The sequence below is a fragment of the Ambystoma mexicanum genome, chromosome 3q (genome assembly GCF_040938575.1).
Source record: "Ambystoma mexicanum isolate Mex_15411 chromosome 3q, UKY_AmexF1_1, whole genome shotgun sequence".
NCBI classification, from domain to species: Eukaryota; Metazoa; Chordata; class Amphibia; order Caudata; family Ambystomatidae; genus Ambystoma; species Ambystoma mexicanum.
The window spans coordinates 670378174-670401026 of record NC_090926.1 but is presented as its reverse complement, the minus strand read 5'-3'; the positions used below and the strand labels follow the sequence as shown (position 1 = coordinate 670401026).

The 22853-nt window shown below is 44.2% G+C and overlaps 1 protein-coding gene across 1 annotated transcript in view; it reads left to right on the top strand.

The window, feature by feature from the left end:
• The window catches only part of LOC138582864 (uncharacterized), a 369942-nt gene extending 358853 nt beyond the window's left edge, over positions 1-11089 (top strand). The window contains exon 2 of the mRNA XM_069654554.1: positions 1588-11089. Coding sequence (XP_069510655.1) covers positions 1588-2066 — 479 coding nt within the window. The 3' untranslated portion in view covers positions 2067-11089. The remainder of the gene's footprint in view (positions 1-1587) is intronic.
• Positions 11090-22853: the final 11764 nt, after the last annotated feature.

The window sequence follows — 22853 nt, the reverse complement described above, 5'->3', positions numbered from 1 at the left end:
GAGGAGTTTGCCTTTGTTGTGAGTTGGCTACATTGTATGTTGGGTGAGGTTCTGTGTGACCAATAGGTTTAGTACTGCCTCCTTCATGGTCTTGGTGGCAGTGTTACTTAGGAGGTTGAAGCCCCTGAGGAAGACAATTTTGGCAAATGTGTGGGACTTGGTGAGGACCATGCTGGTGAAGTTGATAATTAAGGCTATGCCGGGCTTAGGTAATCTGTAGATAAGGTCAGAGGTGACTGTGTCTGTAAGTGAGAGGTTGAATTGGCAGGTGAGTGCTTTGAATATGTTGATGGTGGCTACTTCCCATGTGGTGAGGTCAATATGAATTATGGATGATGGTTAGTCCCTGCCCACTCCTGTGATGTCTGTTCCTGAGGTAAATACTGTCTTGATAGAAAGAAGACATCCAGGATGAGGGTAGAGGTAGGTGTCAGACATGATCGAGTGATGAAGCCTACATGGGTTATGGGTAATGGATGGTGATCATGTGTGCAGTGGTAGCTGTGTGTAACATTGCTGAGCGGAATCTGTTCGGCTCTGGCCTGCAAATTTGTATAGCGGATAATGTGAGGGTTAAATTGAGGGTGATGTGGATGATGTTGGTGTGGTGTCCATCTTACCATCACTGGTGTGCAGTGTTTGACATTTCTGTTGATAGTGAATATGCAATGCACAGGTTATGGGGTGAGCCAAGGGGTATAAAGCTTCCTTGAGGTGTGGGGTGTAGGAGCCTTTCCAGGTCACAACAAGAACAAGCAGCAATTGCCCTTTTCTTTCTTCTATCTTTCCACAGGCCCAAACACGATTTGTCATTGTCTTCATCTACCATTGCTTCAAGTTTCTAGGTGAGACCTCCCCGTCAGCTAAGAGTGTGCAAAAGAAGGAGAGGGGCGAGGCAGTTAAAATATTGAAAAATCTTTTTTTTAAACTGGAACCCAAATTAAGAGGGATTGTGGGCAGGCAAAAAGAGAGGCAAACAACAGGCAGCTATGTGCTCGTGGACAGGGCATCCGTCAGGTGACCCTGATCCACTTGCATTAGCTAACCCACTGTAAATATCATGGCAATGTAATCCTACTTGTGTGATGGAGGTTGGTTTATTGTACTTGACCTTTGCTATAGTTCAGGTTGTTCCAGCCCCAACGAAGAAAACGGGATATTTTGGTGGAGGATAACTCACAAATATTTATATGCAGATGGGTTTAGGTTTTTTAAACAGATGCTTTGTAATCTTTTCAATTGTGATCATGAACAGTGTGTGTAAGGCCTGCTGCGACTCCTGCGCTGAAGGGAATGAAGGGCAAGGATTGGGTGACTCAGTAAGGAATAGTATCTGCCATGAACTGGCTATGGGTGGGTTTTGTGCTCTGGTTAACTTGTTCCCAAAATGAGCTTTCTGCTGAGAAAATGGCATGGCTGTTGATTTGAGATTGTAGACTTGTGATATGATTTGCCTTCTACAGATTAAGTGCCACCCCCGTTCAGAGGTCGAGTCTGCAGTTTGCTCCTTCGTTGCATGTATTACTTCGTGGTGTGACTTTGGGCCATGCCTTGCTTGTTTTAATCCCGACCTTCTTGTTTCCCCAGAGCCACGTTTGCTTGGTGGACGCATCGCCATTCCCACTGATCTGATTCCAGATTCTGGGGCTTGGCCCGCTTACACAACCCACACATCAGATCTTGTGAGGAGGCTGCTGGAAGAAGACAGGCCCAAGAGCTCCACATCGAATGGACCCCTGGAGGAAGACGGCATGGGGCAGTGTGGCGATGAGGCCAGCAGGGGTCATGCTCCTGAAAGAAAGTTAACCAATGTTCGCAGGCAAGCCCATGTGACAGAAAGAATCACAGAGGCGGCCGAGCCAGGTGTAGGCCACAGACCACTTTTCATCACTCCCGCCAGCACACAAAATGCGGAGGAGTTATTTGCTTCGAACAGTTGCTCTGGGGAGCCATTAAGAACATCCAGGACACTCCTATTCTGCAGGAAGAAGAATACAAAAGCCATGCGGCTTCCGACACAAGACGCAGCCAAGAGAGGGGGAGGGGGAGACGGCTGTGGGCCATAAGATGAAGCTGGAACAACACATTTCACGTTCTCGCATTCAACGCCCTGCTCTGGTTCACATTATCTTTCTCCGGCAGCTTTTCTTTTTAATAAGCTTTGTATTGTTAACATTTGAGACAGGTTTGTTTTCTTCCCTTCTTTCGCAGAAGGTGGGGCCTTGGAGCAGTTCAGTTACTGACAGCGCCGCGCGGTGTGTTTATCCTCTTCCCTTTCCTGTTATGGGACATCGCTCTCCTCTCAGGCCTCCAAGTGAACGTTCATAGGGCGGACTGCGGCCAAACAGATGCTCCGTTTGGCAACATTGTTAGAGCAGTGCTTTTTTTTTAAATTTACATATAAATGCTTTAAGCTTTGAGCTGCATTTTGTTGTGAGACCGTAAAACGTCAAGGGCAGACCACGACCTCTCACATCGTAAATTATTTTTTTTGTGAAACTTTAGCTTTCGGTCAAATTAAGATTACGGATTCAGGGCCAACCCTGGCAAAAAAACGACTCTTGCGCGAAGTAAATCAACAGAGAGCGACATGTCACGAATAGAGAGCGACATGTCTCGTGGACAGCATGCTCAGTTCCTCCCAGGCAACCATTTCTACATCCATCGCACTCTGGCTCGGGTGGCACCTGGCATTGTGTCGCAGGCAGGTCTTATGGACTGGTCCATTGCACGCGGGGGTGGGAATGAAGTGCAGGTCTATACGTTTCCACTAAAAGGTGGCAGCTAACCCGTAAAGCGCAGGCAGTGTGTAGGGGGCCGAGTCACAAAGTAGTTACTGGGAGCTGCTCTTTGTGACCCTAGAAAGAGATTGTTAGATTTAGGAAGAAGTTTCCATAGTAACTCTGTCGTAACTTAACTGTTCCTTTCCAGGAGTAAGTCAGAGTTGCCTTCTTTGTTTATCAAACAGTTCTCTTCTGGGGTAAGTTCAGAGTTCCTACCATCCCATTGGTTTTCATTAGTGAGTTGCAAGTACTAAACTGGGGAATAGTGCGTTATCTTTGGCTGCATGTTCACTGTCATCTTCCACTGATGTATCACGTGGGGAGCCTATAGAGCGTGTTCCCGCAATACAGGTGGTGCATTCCCATCATTTTATCCCAGGCACACTTCTACCTGTGCGCCACATTCGGACCAAGGTGCAGATGTGAATGTTACACATTTGAAGGTCTGGTTAAAAGGATTGTCTCTCTAGTACAACCCAGAAACAACTACTCCCTTTCCACTAGTCTCATGGCCCACTACATTCTCGTCTGTGTTACATCCTCCATTAAGCATCAGAGGAGGAATACGCTGAAAGATGTGGCTTCATTACAAGTGGTGTAAACCTGACGTCAGGGCTGGGCTGCAGGTGTGGCAGTGATACCACAGTTAGGGTGTTCAATTACCTCATACATCAAGTTCCACATGCGCATGATTGGAGATTATTAAAATATGAGCACTTGCTTTATTGGTTCAGAGACAAAAGTACCCTGGGACGTCGCAGGAGGATGACAACTCACAACCTCTAGGGCTTTCCTTTAAATGTTTTTGGGTTGTGATCTGAAAGACACAGAGGAGCTCATTTGATGTACACATAGGCAGCTACCCACCACCAAATTGTGTCCATTTGCTTGGTGGAAAAAGGCAGCATGTACGTGGTTATGCTGCCCGTTTCCCTGCATATTTGCACTCTGCTGTGCAAATTAGGCAGTATTTACAATAACAAATAAGCAATGCCTACTATGGTAGTCAGTGTTTAATTTTAATTGTAAACGCCGCCTGCCATGTGAGCATGATAGGAAGCGTTTCATTGTAAACGCTGCCTAATGCAATGGTAGGCAGAGTTTACAATGGACCCCTATGGAGTTCGTCTGCTTTATGCTGCTGCATAAAGTCGGTGGGCTCCATATGAATTGCCAGCATTTGTAGCTGCACGGCAATGCATGCAGGTGCAAAGGCTGGGGCATTTGTATGACGGAGAGGAAGAGAGGTGGAAGAAACACAAGTTTCCTCTCCGCCATACAAACGAATTAACATGTTGCGTATCGTAAGCAACATGCACAAAAAGGCCCTATACAAGGCTTATACGCATTTTGCTTACGTTACCCAACATCGAGCATGAGCTCGAGAATATATTTTAGGACTAGCAGCATTTACAAATGATTTGCATATCATATGCCCATGTGCTTACTTTAGTTTCTTTACTGACTTATTTTGGCACTTTCTCTTTTCCGTCTGGCAGGACGGGTAGGCTTCCGTGTTTTTGTTTCCACTTCAGCGTCTTCCTTTTTTTCTTTCTCGTAGATCTTGGCCGTTCTTTCCCTCCTCTGTTTTGGCATCTATTAAAGAGATTGACTGGACCACACACGCACGCACGCACCGTAAAAAGGAACGCAAATAAACACAGTGCCAAAATACGTAACTCATGGAATGTGGAATTAGAAAAAATGTATATATAAAAACGAGGTACAAGAGATAAAGCACCACCAAACATGTCCGTTCTACTTTTATTTCAAACCTGGCCCACATGTAGCTGTTATGTTACACAATGCTCCTAACAACACTCAACCATTACTGGAGTATTACACATTGGGTCAATGAAACATGTTTTCCTTTTTAAATTTCTTTCACCGGAAGTTCGTCTGGTTAGGGGCAGGGGGCCTCGTCTGGTGAGCCTCGACTGAGGGCCTTTAAGGTTTCCATCAAAAAGCTCAAAAGCCCTGGCACAGGTCATTAGCATGCCTGGCGGCGAGCCTGCTCCTAATCGAATCCAGGTGTGCAGTGCATAGTTACCACTTCACTTGACCTCGCCAGTGTCCTGGCCGCCATTTTGGAGACACTTTCCAGATGCTGAGCAACAGCATGTCACGGTCAGACTCATATAGTGCTATGTTAGGAGTGAAATACGAACTGATTTTGTGCAACAAAAAAAAAACAATGTCAGAAAATGTAAACACACCTGCAAACCAACCCAATCTGCCAGGGTTGTTGGTCTGTGCCTTGATTAAGAAGCATGTGCGTGGTCGAGCAAATCGGAAACGAAAGGACATTTAATCAAACAGGATGGAAATGTAATCTTAGTTTTAGGTCCAATATTGTGCTTGGCCATGTCAGAACCAGCTTGGCTGGCTACTCATGACTAATTTGCTATGGTCTAAATATTTTATGTTTGGAGTTACACTCCCACAGTCACCACCAAGGTCAGCCTCAAAGCAAGCTTGAACAAACATATCCTTAATTTAATAATCTCAGTAAATGGCGCAAGCAGATGCTCATCATTAGTGTTTTAGGCATTGCAATCTGCACTTTCTCAAGGAAAAATCATGGGTTACTTCACAAGTACATTTATAAATATATCACGTGTGCATTTGTGAGAGGAAAGTTGGGTTTGGTGGCCACAGGAGACTTATACAAGGACATTTTTAAACAAAATCATGATTTTATTCTTACAACAGTAAAGAAATAGTAAGATGATTCCCCGCTCACAAATCGTAAAGGAAAACGTTTATTACAAAGTTCCAGGGCTTGTCAGAAGGAACTTGCTTGCCCAATTGTTGACCGCTGGATTTGTTTTCAGGTTGTGGAATTGCAGGGTTTCAGAGCCTTCGGTGGAGGCCGGGGCCCTGACCTATCATGGCCACCATGTTCATTGGCTCATCAATGCCAAGGGCAGCATCTAACCCAGAGGGGAATACAAGCACTTATCGGCTCGAACGCAAGCGGATGATGCACGATTCGGTTGACATTTAATTAAACAATTAAAATAAACGCTCCAAAGAAAAATCCTTCGTTTGAGAATGATTGTAAAATGTCTAAATTAAAAGCAACTAAAGAATTGGGCAACTATGATAAACATTGTTTAAATGAGGCCAGGCGATCCTGCAAGACGTTAGTGAGGGTTAAGAAAAGATTTATAAAGAGGCCAAATTGGAATCTATGTAGGAGAATTCAATCCGATTCTGGAAACTTGCGGCCTTGGCCTTAACTGATGGTAGCAATGATCTGCTGTGTAATAAACCAGGGAATTAGTGGTTAGAGCACCTCAGAGGGCTATACCACGAGTCTAGATGTGCCTTTCTATGTGACCAGCATTGCTTTCACACTCATAATAATCAAGTTGAAGCGCTGGCTTTCACATTAGAAGAAGTAACCAGGGCGAATGTGACGCAAAAGAATAACTAGGCTCCTGTCCTGGAAAGCTTTCCACCTGAACTTTTCAAATCAGAAATGAGCCCATGGAACCCTTTCCTCCTTTTCTTTTCACAGTTACAGCAGCCTTTGCAACTGCACCAGGTCATGCAGGGCCATCTTAAGCACGTTTTGGGCCCTGGGCATGGACATCTTGGGGCCCCCCTCCACCAAACCAAAGGAATTAAGTGATCAAGAAGATCTGGTCGCACCCTTCCACTCCCTCTACCCCTCTCCTCCTATAGTCGATATTCTGCCTCACAGCATACAAAAGTAAGCATGTTTACCCCCTTTAAGTCCCCTTACCCACTTCATTCTTGCTCTAATCAGAATGATAAACAAGTAGCATTTGAAGGCCAACATTAGCAGTCTACGGTTACTTCTCTTCTTGTATAGATACAGGAGACTTTTTATCAATAGAATCTATGAAGGTATGAAGCCTGTAGTATTAATCGAGGACCATATGAAACAGGTACATGTAACCCAGAATAGACAGTGACTCACATTTGCTGCCTCACAGAATGCAAAAGTGCTCAAGCATGGATAGAGAAGACCAATTGGAAGGAAGGAGAAAGTTACACATAGCATAGCATGGATAGTACATGCAGATCAGAATCTACCAGGAAGGTGTCTTTATCCAGACAGACTGAGATAAGAAGTGGGATATTGTTTACAGATAGTGCTGCCATTAGAGATCAAAGGAACAAATGCCTGTGGTGTGCAACATATCAACGCTCACTATTATAGTGGAAGCAACACTATAGCCAGTGACACCATGAGTGAGGCTTATTTGAAGATCATAACCTGAGAAGGATATCACTCTGAAAGGCTGACTATTTTAAAAAGGTTTAGGGACTGGCAATAAAAAGGTTTAGGGATTTTCAGAGGTTAGGCAATACAAGATTAAATTAGATGCCCAGGATCACACATTGGTGAAGGGGTGAAGCTAGGATGTATGCCAACTCTGCAATGTCTGCATTTAAGGACTTTCTTTTCCAGTTCTTACCATGAACTAAAATAATATTTTATAAAACAGGCTTGGAAAGTACATAAATCAAATTACCAAACACGACCATTTTTTTTAAACAAAATGTTATAGAAGGGTGTTTTGCAAAATGGGAATGATTCTAGCTTCGTTATCGCCATCCTCTAGGGAAGTATATAAGTACCAGCATAACAATCAATGTGATTTAACAGATTTAATCTGGGTTTGTCTTTTATATTTTAAAGATTTAAATACTTCCGAAACACTGGCTTGTGAAATAGTCATTCATAAACATGCAGAAAAACCTTTGACTTTTACAAAAAAATAAACATTTTCTTGTGTCAAATAAGCAGACCTTAAAATATACTTGCCTGAGGCCTACAGCATCTTGTCCGCTCTGTTCTGTCTACCACCCCCTCCACTCAAATGGCCTCCATGAGAAGAAAGATCAAGTAATGGGCTAAACAATGCCGCCAGCATGCGAGAAGGCAAACCACACAGAAGACAGCATAGTGATGTAAAACATATTAGATGATTTGACCAGGGTCACTGTATCGTCTGCTGATAAAACCAGGATACAAGCATGAACGCTTTGGTTCCACAGTCTTGAATTAGGATACTTATTCACCTTTTGGACTAACAGTTTAGGCTCATCGTTGGACGTGATTGCCTAGGTTTTACAACACCCCATCTGAAAAAGCCAATTTATAGACCTTCATCATACGATGACATGCTAGTTTGTATAGCAACACCTATCTGGGTGCAGGTACATTTCTGATAATTGCACCTTTTGTGCTGCAAAACCAAATACATATGAAGGCACATTTATAAACTTCAGTCATAGGAAAGGCTCAGCCAGCTCTGCTAGAATGTGCTATTCTAATCTTGCATATAAACACATATCTCTGCAATGAGTGTGCAATACACTTCGCTAACTTCTGAACTATCAATATGCATTAGACCTTTGGCTATTGCACCTGATCAACATAATTCCCACAGGAAGGAAGGAATGCTACAGAATTTTGCATTAGTGAGCACAGTGACTATGTAGACTATGTATACCGCAATGAACACAGACAGCATTACATGTTGAATTGATCAAGGCAGAACAACCGACTGGCAATGGGTTTAGAGCCTCAGCAGCACACCATCAAATATCCTGATGTGTTCTGTTTAAGTCTGGTGACAAACAGAATCTTACTTATTTAGATCAGGAAGCCTTGTGGGGCCCCCTCCAAATTGGGGGCCTGGGGCAAGTGCCCCTTTTGCCTTCCCATAAAAACGTCTGTGAGTTCATTGACAACCCTGGACATATACCAGACAAGTGTGAGGGAGGACCTTGGTCATTTCCATCCAATGATCCCTCGTGGATGGAGTTGGCAAGAGTTAGGCTAGACTCCATTTGTGAAGGGTTGTAAAATGGGCAGGGGAAAGAAATGTAAAATGCCATTTACAAAAGGGATTTAAACGTGAAATCAATACTACTGATCAATATTTCAGATTTCTTTAACTTTTTCAACAATATGTCTTGCTGAGAACATGTACATTATATGGGCTGTGCATTGACCTTCAGACTGCTTTTGTTGCTGTATGAGAATCAAACTATGGGGTACTCCCCTTCCCAATCCTTAGTGCAATTTGATCCCTTTGTACTGGTAATGAGGCGGTGGCCAGGTGGGGACCTGCAAGGGAAGTACTGCACCGTTTGAGGTCCAGAAGGGAGTTTTTCAGGGATGCGTTTTTTGGTTCCCCTGCTGTTCATGCTTTACACTATTACGGCCATTGAAAAACAGCTACTAGTACCAACTGATGCACCAACTCTGGGGAAGGATTAGTGTCTTATGCTCTTATTTGCAGATGATGCTGTCTTAATATCCTGCACACCGGTGGAAACAGCTTGCTGTTTTTCTGAAGTTCTGCTGTGAAAGAGGTCTAACAATCAACAAAGCAAAGATAACAACTATGGCCCTCCTACCTATCTGCTAAAAACCCTCAAGATTAAACCTACTAATCAAGGATTCTTGGATTTATCAAGTAAAAGGGTTTGATTACTTGGGAATTAGGTTTTCCTCTGATGGAAGTTGGCCTGATCCTATACAAGAAGCGGATATGGTTCTAACTAGGCAATCGTCAGTCATATCTAACTTTACCAAAATCGCACAGGCATTGAGCCCTGCTCCCAGCAATTAAGCTGTACGAAATGAAGGCAAAACAAGCTGCAACCTATAGTGTGGAGCGATGGTGATTTAGGGCCTGCCCATCACTCCTTCAAACAGAGAATGGTTTCCTGAAAAAAATATTGCCTCTCCCTAATGGGACTCCTACCCCACCGCTGCACCTTGACACAGACCTTGAATGTATTGATCATTATGTCGCATTGAGACCACTTTTTTCTGGGTCCGATAATGGATGACTGTGTAAATACAGAGGTTGCGATACGTCTGCACCATGGTTTAAGAACATCAGAAAACTGGCATCCTAAATTGATCACAGTGAAGTATGGTCTGATCCACCTTCCCTAACATTGGCATCTGAGGAACTGGTGAAAGCGGCCTGTATAGCTAGAGAGGAAGACCTGGTTCTTAATGAGATCAGTGATTTGACTCAACTTAGTGGTATTGGGAAGCCAAACCAGTTTTCTGCTATGAACAATACCTTGACTTTATGACACCAGTTTTTGCAAGATCTCTATTAACTAAGTTTAGATTTGGTACTTAGCCCTTAGCCAGTCTCATGAACACTTGGGATGCTTCTGATCAGATCAATGGGCCTCATTACGAGTCTGCCGGCCCAGAAACAAGGGTGCCAGTTGCAACATATCAGCAGCCTTTCCGGACTGGCAGACTACAAATCTGGCGCCGGAGCAGATACGCCCTGCAAGTATGACCTGCCAGGCGATTCAGCCCCGGTAGGCACAGTTGTCACAGAAGCATGGAGTCCCCATTCCTGTGGAGTCCTATGGGACTAACATTTTCTGCCGCCTAATATCCCGGGCCGCTGGGACTTGTAATGTCCTGATGGCACCAGGATCTCAGGTAGCGGAAACCGTATTAAAGTCTGGTGGCAACACGCTGGTAGCACAGGCGGGTTACCGCCGGACTTAGAAAGATGCCCAATGTCCTCACTGTGGAATTGTTTGTAAAACACTCTCCCACTTTCTGGTGCGGTATCCACTTTATACTAGACTAGCAGTTACACCATGGAACCTACCCACATGCTACATTACATGTTTGTAGCATGTTGGGAAGTATGCTGAACATTTCGAACAGACACACACACACACATCCAAGCATTGCTGATTGCTTTTAAAAAACGCTTAAAAAAGGAACAAAATTTGAAAAATGTATATTGTCTACATATTGGAACCTACCCACTTTCCAAATTCCAGGTTTTCAGCATGTTGGGAAGCATACTGAACATTTCGAACAGACCCACACGCACATGCTCACAAATGTTCCTTTTATATGTAAATATAGGACGTTTTATCTCCACCCATGCCTGCACGATTGTAACAAACGATCAGTGGAGGAGGCAGTGAGCTTTTGAAATAAAACTCACACTGTTGTGGGCAAAGTAGCTAAATACATTCATAGAGCATGACTCTAAGAATTAAATGCGTAAGGATAGCTAAATGACAACATACAGTTTCCAGCTATATTTCATATTATATTGAAATTACATATTGTATGTCATATCTAAGAAGAAGTGCTTAGCTCTTTGGCCTACCAGTTATTTAACATTTTCAAAGACTTTTGTGTTCTATTGGGTTGGTTAAGGTATTATTTCCTGCACAATTTTGTATATTTTGTCTATAGTTAGACTGTTTTATACACTATGATCGTTGTATTGATTATATTCATTATCTATTGATTTGAAATTGAATAAAGGTGATTGATTGACTTTTGCTCACTGTCAAAGGCATTTTCTGTATCAAACATAAGGGCAGGTAATTTCTCCTTTGATTTCAATGCATAGGGCATGCTGCCTCCCGATGCAGGAAATGTATGAAAGATCATTTTATTTTAAATCATGCCATTATGTGGGGATCAGAACGGTGATCCCTATCAGCATGAGCAGTTCCCTCCTGGTGCAGAGCATTTCATGCTGTGGCAGAAGTAGATTTAGTGGAAGTGGAGGAAAACTGCTAAAAGCCATTGCATGTGTTTTTCACTGGAATCTGCCACCATTTAAATGAGACTGAATGTCTCCTGCAAACTGGCAAGATGGATTGATGTTTTTGAATTAATCATAACTTCTGGAATTGCTCAGGGCAACCCTCGTACAAGTCATCTTTCACAAGGCATCTCCATTATGCAATGGTAAAATCCATATGAAAATAAGGACTGGATCCACCCTAAAAGGGGCAGCCCCCCACAACTGCTAGGCCACATCCCTTCTGCATGAGACCACAAACAACCACACACGTTTGTGCATCACAGGGTATCATCAATGATGTGTAGCTTGGGTCACTAAGCATGGCAAACTCAGGTCACATATATGGGCATTCCTGTCTTACTTGGGGTGACTGTAACCTGCCAGTTGAAGGCCACACCAATATAAGACTGCTGAAAAGAGGTACGGACTCCAGGTATAAAAGTATATTAAGTTTAATGAAACAAGCCCACCATCTCTCAGCTCCGCCAACCGTCAACAATTGAACCCTGCATTCCAGTTTCACGAGCCACGTAGAACGTGTCACGTAGCTCGTGAAACTGGAACGCGGCAAGATACATCAAATACAACAAACACAGATCTTTACATATCTTCCTCTTTATAACAGAAAGTAAACATAACGCAATGTTAAACACAGAAACTTCAATGCAGAAAGAAAAGAAAGAAAAGAAAAGAAATAATAAATAAAATAACTATACTATAATGACTTAGTGATTACATTACAGAATGAAAAGGAGGAAATGTATTATACAGAAAGCAAAAAAATGTCACTGAACAAAGTCCTTCATCCAACTGGGTTTGCGTGTGAGTCTCTTATTAACATTACTATTGTTGACTACTTTGACACGCATGCGTGAGGGATCATCAGTTTCCCCTTGCTCTTCAATCAATCACTCATCACTCTGCATTTTCTCACTCTCTCCACTTCTGAGATTTTCAGCTCTGGCCAACAGCCCTGCGACCACACTTTGCCTCCTTCCAAGATGACAACACTACCACAGACTGCGGCAATTCTTTTAGGGCCCATGAATTTACTTTCCACACACTTTTGTGTAGACCTGGGATTTTCGACCCACACCCAATCGCCAACCTTCCACTCTCTACTCTTGACACACTCCCTCCTGTCAAATGACTCTTTGTTCCTTGCTTGACACTTAGCAATCCACCTCATAATGGTGTTCCTAACCACTGCAACTGTCCCTGCTAAACCTAACTAACCAGGACACAACTTGGTTCCAGGCTCCCTTCCCTTAAGTGAAACAAAGGAGAAACATTAGTAGTGGAGTGAGGAGTTGTTAGATAACTCCATATCATGTGATTCATTACATCCCTCCAAGGCTGGCCATTACACGTTGCAAGTTGAATGCCCCCTTTGATATATCTATTGACCCTCTCGACCAGTCATTCGCTCTTGGGTGATAAAGTGCTGTTCTGATGTGTTTGATGCCGTAATCCTGCAAAATTTCCTCATGAAATGAGAGACAAATTGTACACCGTTGTCCAAACCTAACTCAGCAGGACAACCTTCTCTGAGAAAAACTTTTTCTAAGAAGGAAACTAATTCTGTAGCCATTACTTCTCTGACAGCTTCCCACTCCACCCATTCAGAATGGCAATCAACCAGAACAAAAATGTATTTAAACTCATCTCCTAAACCTGCCGCAGGTCCCAAAATATCCACTGCTAGCTTCTGGCACGGTTGACTTGGTACTGAATTAGGTATTAAAGGTATTTCCCGCACAACCTTGTTTTTGTCACCTAGTAGGCATGCATTACACTGTTTCACCAGATCATCAGCCATTCTGTCTATCCTGGGCCACCAGTAGCTATGTCTCACTATCCTTTTGATAGCTCCCTCAACCAGATGACATTGGTGTGCTAACTCCAACAAACTTCTTCTCACTCCTTCTGGAGGCACTATGCAACTCCCCCTCCTCAACCTATCACAAACTATAATCTACTCTTCTCTTATTTCCCACCAGATCCCAAACCTTTTTTCAAGCATCTCCTTATTAGGCCACCCATCAACAGTCCACTGCTTTATAAGTCTGAAATCTTGATCTGCCAGCTCTACTTGTTCCCACTCCTCTAGGTCCACACTCAATAATTCAGCAACAACATACTCTTCATAATCCTGAACTTGAACAGGTTGAGTTTGCTCTACTGGCAATCTCGATAGACAATCTGCTACCAGATACTTTTTTCCTGGCAAATAACTATCTTCAAAATTGTATAACTGAAGACCAAGGCCCCACCTGCTTATCCTTGGTGATCCTACAGCCTATCTGCCACTATTAAACAACTGTGCTAAAGATTTGTGATCTGACCGTACTGTAAACCTTCTTCACCAAAGAAAATATCTAAAGTGATTGACCGCCCAGAACATGGCCAACACTTCACGCTCTATTACCGAATAATTCTCCCCAACACTTCTGAGCGGTCTGGAGGCAAATGCTATAACTCTTTCAACTTTGTTGGCATCATACTGTAGAAGCGTAGCTCCCAAACCTATAGTACTGGCATCAACCACTAGTACAGTACAGTCATTGCCATCAAACTTCCCCATGGAGGGAGCCTTTACAATCCCTTGTTTGATCAATCTGAATGATTCCTCACATTGTGTGGACCACTGAAACTTTACTCCTTTTCTTAATAAGGCCCTTAATGGAGTGGAAATACTAGAAAATTTTTTCACAAACTTGTGGTAATATTCTGCTAACCCCAGGAAGGAGCTGACCTGATCCTTATCACAGGGACATGGAGCTTTCTCAATGGCATCTACCAGACTCAACTTGGGTTTGATACCTTGTCTCGACACCACATGACCTAAGTACTCAAAGCTATCTACCGATAGTCTACATTTACTCCTTCTCACAGTAAGTCCAGCTTCTCCCAACATTGTCAAAACAACTCTCAACAGCTTGTCATGCTCCTCACAAGACTCTGCATGTACTAATATGTCATCCTAGAAAATTATCACATTTTGAACACCTTCCATCATCATCTCCATCAGTCCCTGAAAAACGGCCAAACCGAACGGCATCCTGCAATACTTGAATGTCCCTTAAGTGGTGATGAAATTAGTTAGGTATTGACAGTCCTCTGAGAGTGGAATTTGATGATATGCTTGTGATAAATCGATTACTGAAAAGTTGTTTGCCTTGCTCAATGTAGCCAACTTCTCACTGATGATGGGTAGAGGGTGACGATCCACCAAAATGTTCTTATTAAGGTCCCTCAGGCCTACACAAAGTCTTATGTCCCCATTGGATTTTGTAGCTACCACGACTGGTGACAACCACTCTGATCCTTCTACTCTCTCTATAAAGCCCCTTTGAAGTAATGCTTCAATCTCCTCTTTCACTTTGTGTTTGAGATGTTTGAAAAGCCTCTTATATGTGCTTGAATACCTGTAACCCAGCCTCTGGGGAGAAGGAAGCCAGCAGTTGGCCCAGGGAACAGCTGAGGTGGAGAACAAATGGAAGACAAAAAGCGACAGGAAAACAAGGCAATGCGGGTTGTTTGGGAGAGGTCACAGGAGCAGAAGTAGGACCAAAAGACCAAATGGGGAAAGATGGTGTAGACGAGCGTGGAGGAGGATGGCTGAAAGCATGTGCAAGGTGAAGGATTGTTTGGTGGGAGAAAGTTGTTCTAGGGTGTGAGAGTTCATGCAAGGTGTGCGTGTGAGTGAGGAAAAAAGGTGTATGATATGATATGTCATTTATAACACGCCTGTACACAAGTGTTTCTAGGCGAAAAAAGACAAGGGAGGGAAGACAGAGGGAGGACAAGACAAACAATCTTACTAGGTCTTGTGTAATTCAGATTGTGCAAGTGTGATCGCAAAGTCCAGGGGGAAGGGAGAGAGGGGAAGTGCCAGGGGTAGCGAAGGGAAAATTGCAATCAGGGCAGTATTGCTCTGTGTAAGTGCAGCCTGGGCAGCGTGGCTCTGGGTAAGTGCAAGGAGACAAGGGACTATAGGGATACAGTTACATCCCCTAAGTGTGCGGTATGACTGAAGGCAGTGCAGGGGAGACGGATCATGGAGGAGCCTGGTACCCAGTGAGCAACCAGTCAGTGCAGTAGACAGGTAGGTTGGTAGAGGAGAGAGAGAGACAAAGCATAGGGGAACAGGGAGGTCTTAAGCTTATTCTGGATTCTGATGGTCTGGTTCAAGTTTGAGAGGGGCAGGGAGGCCATTCCAGAGGGAGGCACCTAGAGAGGAGAGCGATCCATCCCCTACTCTCTGCCTGGAGAAGTGTCTGACCCTCAGAGAGTTTGGGGTAGCTCAGTGAAGGGTCTTGAACTTGACCCTTGCAGCCACCGGCAGCCAGTGGAGAGATTTCAGTGCTGGAGAGATACGGTCCCTGGGCTTGAGGTCAAGAACAAGTCTTGCAGTCCTGTTATGGATTAGTTGTAGAGAGCGGAGAGTCGAGGAAGGCGGATTGAGAAAGATGCTGTTGCAGTAGTCCAGAGAGAACCAGGGCTCTGGAGAGAGTAAGCTTCTGGGGGAAAGTGAGAAAAGTAAGAATATCTCTGAGGAGGTACAACTGGTAGTGGGCCTTCTTTTCATGGTCCGTGATGTGGTGAGGAGAGAAGGAGTGAGTGGAATTGAAGATGACACCAAGGTTATTTGCCTCACTGGAAAGCAAAGGAGGAGGGCCAAAGCAGGGTGGCCAGAGTGGGAGAGGGAATGTGGGTGAAGGGACCCAATGAGGAGGATCTCAGTCTTCCTGGCATTAAGGCAGAGATCATTAGATCAGCATGCATGAATCACGGAAAGACAATGAGGAATGAGTGAGGAGGAGGAAGCTAAGGGGAGCCTGAAAGAGAGCTGAGTATCATCTGCATAACACTGAAATTTAGAAGAGAAGCTAGAGATCAGGTGGGCCAAAGGGGCCAAGTGGACATTGAAAAGCCAGGGTGAGAGGATATAGCCCTGGGGAACACAACATGTGGAGAGAGAGGTGGTGGAGAGAGAGGTGGTGAATAGAAAGGACCCACGCTGGACCTGGGAGAGTCGGCGCAGGAGGAAGGAGGTCAACCACTCCAGGGCCTGATCCGTGATGCCCAGGTTCTCACAGAGTCTATTGATCAGGATGGCATGATTGACCTGTCAAAAGCAGAGGAAAGGTAAAGGAGGATGAGGACAGAATGAAGGCTAAATTAAGATTAGTGAGCAGATCTTTACAGGTCTTCGGCAGAACAGTTTCTGTGCCTCTGGCTGCTCTGTAGCCATACTGATGTTCATGGAGACAACCAACAGATTCTGTGTGGAGAGTAGGCTGGGAGATGGCCATCTTTTCCAAGCTTTTACCCAGGAAAGGAGTGATAGAGACCGGGCAATAGTTTGCTAGACAGGTAGTCACACAGGAAGGTCAGACAGGAAGACACACAACAGTACAACGGTACCCCCAGAGGGGTGGCGACCTAGAGAGTGGGAGAGAGCCTAAAGGGACAGTTCACAGTACACAGTAACCACAATTAACAGACCACACAGATTCAACTTTCCTAAAACGTGGGAGAAAGCCAAGTTACAGCACAGCAGCAGTGAGCAAACCAGCCAGATTTGACTTTCCTAAAAAATGGGAAAACTGCCTAGTTATAGCACAGCAGCAATGCAAATTTGACTTTCCAAGAGAAATGAGCGGTGTGGCTAAACAATACAATGTACTGAGGTTCTAAGGGATGGTTGATTGATAAGCGAAAAAGGAATAATTTGAGGGTGGGTCCGTTTGGTGGGGTGCAGTGATTGCTTCTCCCTTACCGCACCTACCTAGTTGGTAGCAGCAGGTTGACAACTGCAGGCTTCTTGCTTCCCCGGCAGGAACCATCTGGAGCTGCTTCCACTGGAGCTGTCCTTTACCTCTGGGTCCTTTGCCGCAGGGGGCTTCAATGGGCAGTGGGGCTGCCCTTGGAGAAGCAATAACATAGGGCCTAGTGCCCAATGGGGCTAAGGGGTGGGCAGATGTAGGGAGGAGGAGGAACAAAAGATAAGGAAGGGAAGGCAACAGAAGAGGCCACGAGGCAGCAAGTGGAAAAACACTAATAACCAAAGCAATCTCACTACAGCATTTATATAGAATACAATCATTTGCTAAAAATAAATGAACAAATGTGGCAAATAATTAGATCAAAATGTAGCTAATCCACTGTTTGCGTGTCCCATAATTCAGGCAGGCCTCAACGTTTAAATGCTACCTATGTTTTGAAAATGTGTTTTGTCTAGGCCCTGAAGAGGAAGTGCCAAGTGTCATCCACATTCCTGCCAACCCCTTCGTAGTACCTGGTACTTTCACACCAGAGTATGTGACATATGATGAACAAATAAAGCAGCAAAGAGCAGGTGTTGGGCTCTGCCCAGTGCCTATCAGAGGAACAGCACCTATTGAAGTACCGACACCAAAGAAAATATGGACAGTAAGGTACCCATTGAGAAAACCATATCTACAGTCAAGACAGAATGACGGTTGTCAGAAGGGAATACCCGAAGAAGCCAAGAAGATAATGAGGAGCCAAGAAGATAATAAGGGAAGACGAATGGTGACGTCATAAGAAATTGGACAGACACACACATAGATGATATATGACCAGAGAATGCTGATAGAAGACAAAGCCAAGAGGAGATGCTATGGATGAGCGACATCTTGAGCCCTATATAAAGAAGTTGATGTCAAGATGAAGAAATTTATGCCATATACACGATGAAGATATTCAGTTAGTTTAAACGTGTACAGATGCAAGAAACCGCAAGAAGCAAAGAAATTGTTAAGCTTGCTTATGCTTAGTAGAAAATTAGATTGTGGCAAGCGCCAACATATACATGTATACTTCAAAAGCACTTTATACATGAGTGTAACTCCACTATGCACATGAGCAGAATTGAACAAAGGTTACTAAAGGTCTTGAGAGGAGAATGTTGCAGCAAACAAATCAAGAATTAAAACGAAGCGAAACCCAGCTGAAGGTAACCATGCCAAGACAATTAAAGAACAAAGAACAGAGTAGCCTGTTCAGAAAGTTCAAGATAATCCACAGATGGTAGAAGACTGGCAGAATGAAATGAAATACACGAAAATACATGAAGAAGAGGCCGATTTCACAGTGTCCTAAACACGTGACAAGGCAAGCAGGAAAGGATGAGACTTTCACACCTAAGCATGGATCCCTGCCATACCCATACTCCTTAAAATTTCTCAGACCAAGAAGCAGACTCGAGGCCAAACTACAAAGCAGTAATTGACACATGACCATTGAGGTGATCATTGATTGTAAAATAATTGGAGGGAAGCTGGGGTGTAGACAAACTCCCTGCACCTGGCTGGTCTTTCTGCATGCTGCTAGACGTAAGTGGAAAACTATGAATGGGGATGATGCCAACCCAATCATAGTGGACCGTTTAATCTAGGGTCCTATAGTGAGTAGAGCCAATGGGACGCCATACTTTTAGTGACATTCATAGTAGCCATTTTGAAGGCAGGGCTTAGTTGCCCCACCTGACATTGATTGTCCAATCCCCTCTCCCCGTTACCACATACAGATATAGTACCTATGTTAAAGAGACCTTCCTATAACCAATCACGTTGCATGTTAGGTTTTTAAGATTGTGTGTCAGTGATGACGAGTTTCTGCTATAAATACTGTGTTTTTTTCTGAAAGTAAGCTGAGTTGGAAGAGGGAGAGAGAAGATCGAGCAGTTGCTGATGTTCGTTTTACTCTCCGTTTTTTGTACTTGTCATTAAACGACTCCCTTTGCCAAACCATTGAGTTGTCATAGGTATTTGATGCATGAGTACGAATCTGCATCCCCATCTATATCGAGGGTACTGCTACTCATCTTAAAGGGATGTTTGGAGATCCCCAGTCAGAGGGCTGGCTGGAGACCATCCAGTTCAGCCCCATTTCAGAAACCACCATTTTCCTTTACAAACATAAGAACATCAATAATTATTACTGAATGTGCTTATATTTAAATAGTCATTTCGGTGGACGGCAGCTATTTTGTAAGATCTGCTTCCTGCCATATCAAAGACTGTTCTACTTCTGCGGGCATCTGGTTCCTTCACCGGCTGCATGTGACCACGTTTTTCAGCATACACAATCGACACGTCCGACTACACTTTAGCTGTGTGCTCTTCAAACCCAAGTTGAGGGAGAGTAGGTGGTGAATGAGAGTGACTGGGAAGGTGAGTGAGAGGGTGAAAGTAGGGTGACTGAGGAATAAGGTGTGATTATAGTGTAGTGAGAAGTAGTGTTGAGAGGGGAGAGCAGCAGTGAGTAGAGGTGGAGAGTAGTAGTGTGGAGAGGGATGAGAAGTCTGCGGTAGGTGATTGCGGCCCTGCTAGTCAAATGGCTTCAAACGCCATGCCTAATTCCATTTGGTAACCTTTCATTGTATTGGTGCAGTGTGGATAGAAGGGTAGAAATATGTAACAGAGGAGAGTAGGAGTAAGGAATAGAAAATTAGAGGGGTAGTGTGAGAGACCAAGGAGAGTGGGAGCATGGGAAGGGGGAGATAGAATGAAAATGAAGGATAGAACATTAGTGCATGGGAATAAAAGAGTGTGCAAGGATAAGACCAAGTCAACTTGGGTGAGTGGAACAATCCTGATAACAATCCTACTGTGTATCCATGGATAACATTCACCTACATTGTTCCCAGACAGAGAAAGAGAAAGAAAGGGTGTTTGCCCATCATGATCATGCCCAAATATGTCAATAAAAACGGTTGAAATTTCTGTGAGAGTTGGTGGGTTATTGAGGCCATCTGTGACAGAGAAGAGAGATGAGATGGCAGGAGGTACCCGCAGCTTGTAGGTGCTGTTTAGTTATTTAGACAGCAATTGACCGACCATACCAATTCCATTCCCTCCTGCAATTGCTACCAATTAGCTACTCCTCTCTGCCAATACACAACACCCTGGGATTTCTTTGACTCTAGTTATGTGCTTTAGGAGCAGTCTTCAGAAAGGTAATGTTTTAATAGCAGCTATAACCCAGCCAAACCAGTGCCTTATGCAAGAAAATTGTCTTAACCATGTGTGCCCAAGCCACTGATTCATAAGCAGTAATTGTGCCTTACACTGAATTTCTTTTACAAACATGCATTATAAAAGCCAGCAGTATTGGCTCTTGTAGAGGCATTAGATAGGCCTTTACCAGGCAGTTCTACACTATGCACAGGAACTAGCACCATTTGCCATCTGTTGGAATCTTAAGGGCAGGCATAACCATTATGGCAGTATTTGGAAAATGTGAATCACTTGCCTACACAAAAGCCAAAACTGTTGGCTTTGGCAATGGTTGTTTAAAGCTGCCTTGAAGAACTGGACCGTAGATATATTCTTGGTGCTAGGGAGCTTCAGTGGGAAGGAGCAAGAGGGGCAAAGGAGAGGAGACAGGAGGAGGGTCATGGTGGGACAAGAATCAAGAGGTTGAAAAGGGTATGGGATTGTAGGGTGTGAGTCGAGAAAGGGTTGGGATCTAGGGGGTAACGCTAAAAGGTTTTGAAGTCCAAGTACTTGATGAATGGGATGTTTTCCACCAAAACATGTTCTGCTTTCAGGATACAGTTAAATACTTTAAATCCTGAGCTGCCTTGTGTTGAAAAAAAAGCAATCCACACTATGAAGAGCATCAGATTTTGTGCTCCCTGTTGAAATGATTGCACTAGCAAGAGCCAATAATCACAAATAGCTCATTATTTATAATGCAGTGATTCATTATAGCTGCAGTTTGGCACTCTCCTTTTATTATTGGACCACTTGAATAAATGTAAGAGTGCGATATATCGCCTTGTTTTGCAAACATACAAAATGTGCTCCCTACAGTTGGCTATGTGAGAGGGGGGTTGGAGCAGATTGTGAATGTATGTGAAAAGCCCTGCGGTTATATAAATGAATACAGTTCAAGCTTACAGTTTTATGATAGCTAGAAACCTTGTTAAATGGGTGATGGGATTCTCGTGGTCTACCATTTTAAGAAAATAGAAACTGATGATTGTAATGTGAGAGTGGAAAGACACGTCCCTGTAGACTAGGGGTCTGCAACCTTTGGCTCTCCAGATGTTATGGACTACAAATCCCATCAACTTGCCTGTTATGGACTACAACTTCTATCAACTCCCATCAGCTCTAGCCAACATAGTCAATGATGAGTAATCATGGGAGTCATATTTTAAAACATCTGGAGAGCCACATGTTGCGGACCCCTGCAGTAGACCAATCGGTTCTCAGCTAGTTCTCACAAAGCATCACTTTGTGCCAGTCACCTCACAGGGAAGCATCGGAAACCTAACACGAAGGTAGCAGTACAGGCACTGGAATGTATGATACATTCTAGGACTTCAGAGGGGTCCTAAATCTTGCAGCTTCAGGTTTCTGAATCCACAAGTGGATGTGGTAGTGCAGACAGTTTTGGGGGGCGGGAGAGGAACTCACAGTAGAGTTTCTCAGGGTCTACACCGTCCTGCAGAGGGGTGAAGGTCAACACACAATCATATTTTCAGTGGTCAAGACCCTTTAACTTTCCACAGTGGAAAGTTTACCTGGTGTAGGCCAAGACTCAATGGGCCTAATTACGAGTTTGGAGGAAGCCATGCCGTTTTTACTGGCATGGCTACCCCCAAACTCGTGTCCGGGTCCCGCAAAATAGAAATAACTGGGCCATTCTGACCGTTGCAGGCCCGGTAATTCCCATTCGCGGGACCTGGACCCGGTACATCCCCATTCCAATTTGAGACCCCATAGGGCCCAATGGGAATGGGGAGGATGGTAACAACGGACCCGTTCGTAACAGGACCGTTTCTACAATCCTGTTCTGCTAGCGGGTGCAGCTCTGCACGTCTGGTCTGACCAGGCATGAAGAGCGGCCCTGTGTCCCCTAGCGGTTGTTTTTTTTCAGGTGAGAGCGTTTAGGGGCTGGCCTTAATTTGGTGACCCTGACGTGATCCCAGCGGACCCCCGTACCTGCGGAGGCGTCCAGGCAGCCTCTCCGAAGGGGCCGTGCCCAACTACACCGAACAGCCCCAAAAACGCATACTTCCCAGTGGCCATACAGGAGCCGTCTTTGCAGAATCCTGTCTGCTCTGTGGAGCGGGGTGTGGCTCTGAGGAAAAGTGCAGGCCGGTGTTGTTTTAACCCCTTTGACGGAGGAGTTCTGGTGAACATGCGCTCGTGTGTATAGGTTTGCAAGGGATAACAAGTTGGGGACAGATCTATGGGAAAGTGTGAACAGTGTGAACACGCAGATATTGAAATTGTAGGTGTGGCATGTATGTGGATTTATTTTGGGTATTATTCGTTTTTTAAGGAGAATAACAAGGAAAAGAAAAATTGAATGGTAGGGAGCCTCCCTGATTGAGAGGAGAAGGTGGCGCCACTCATACTGTATAACGAGGACAAAAGGAAATATATAGGAGCCCTGCATAATTAGAGTGCTCGGAATAGTAATTGTTGTTATTTTATTT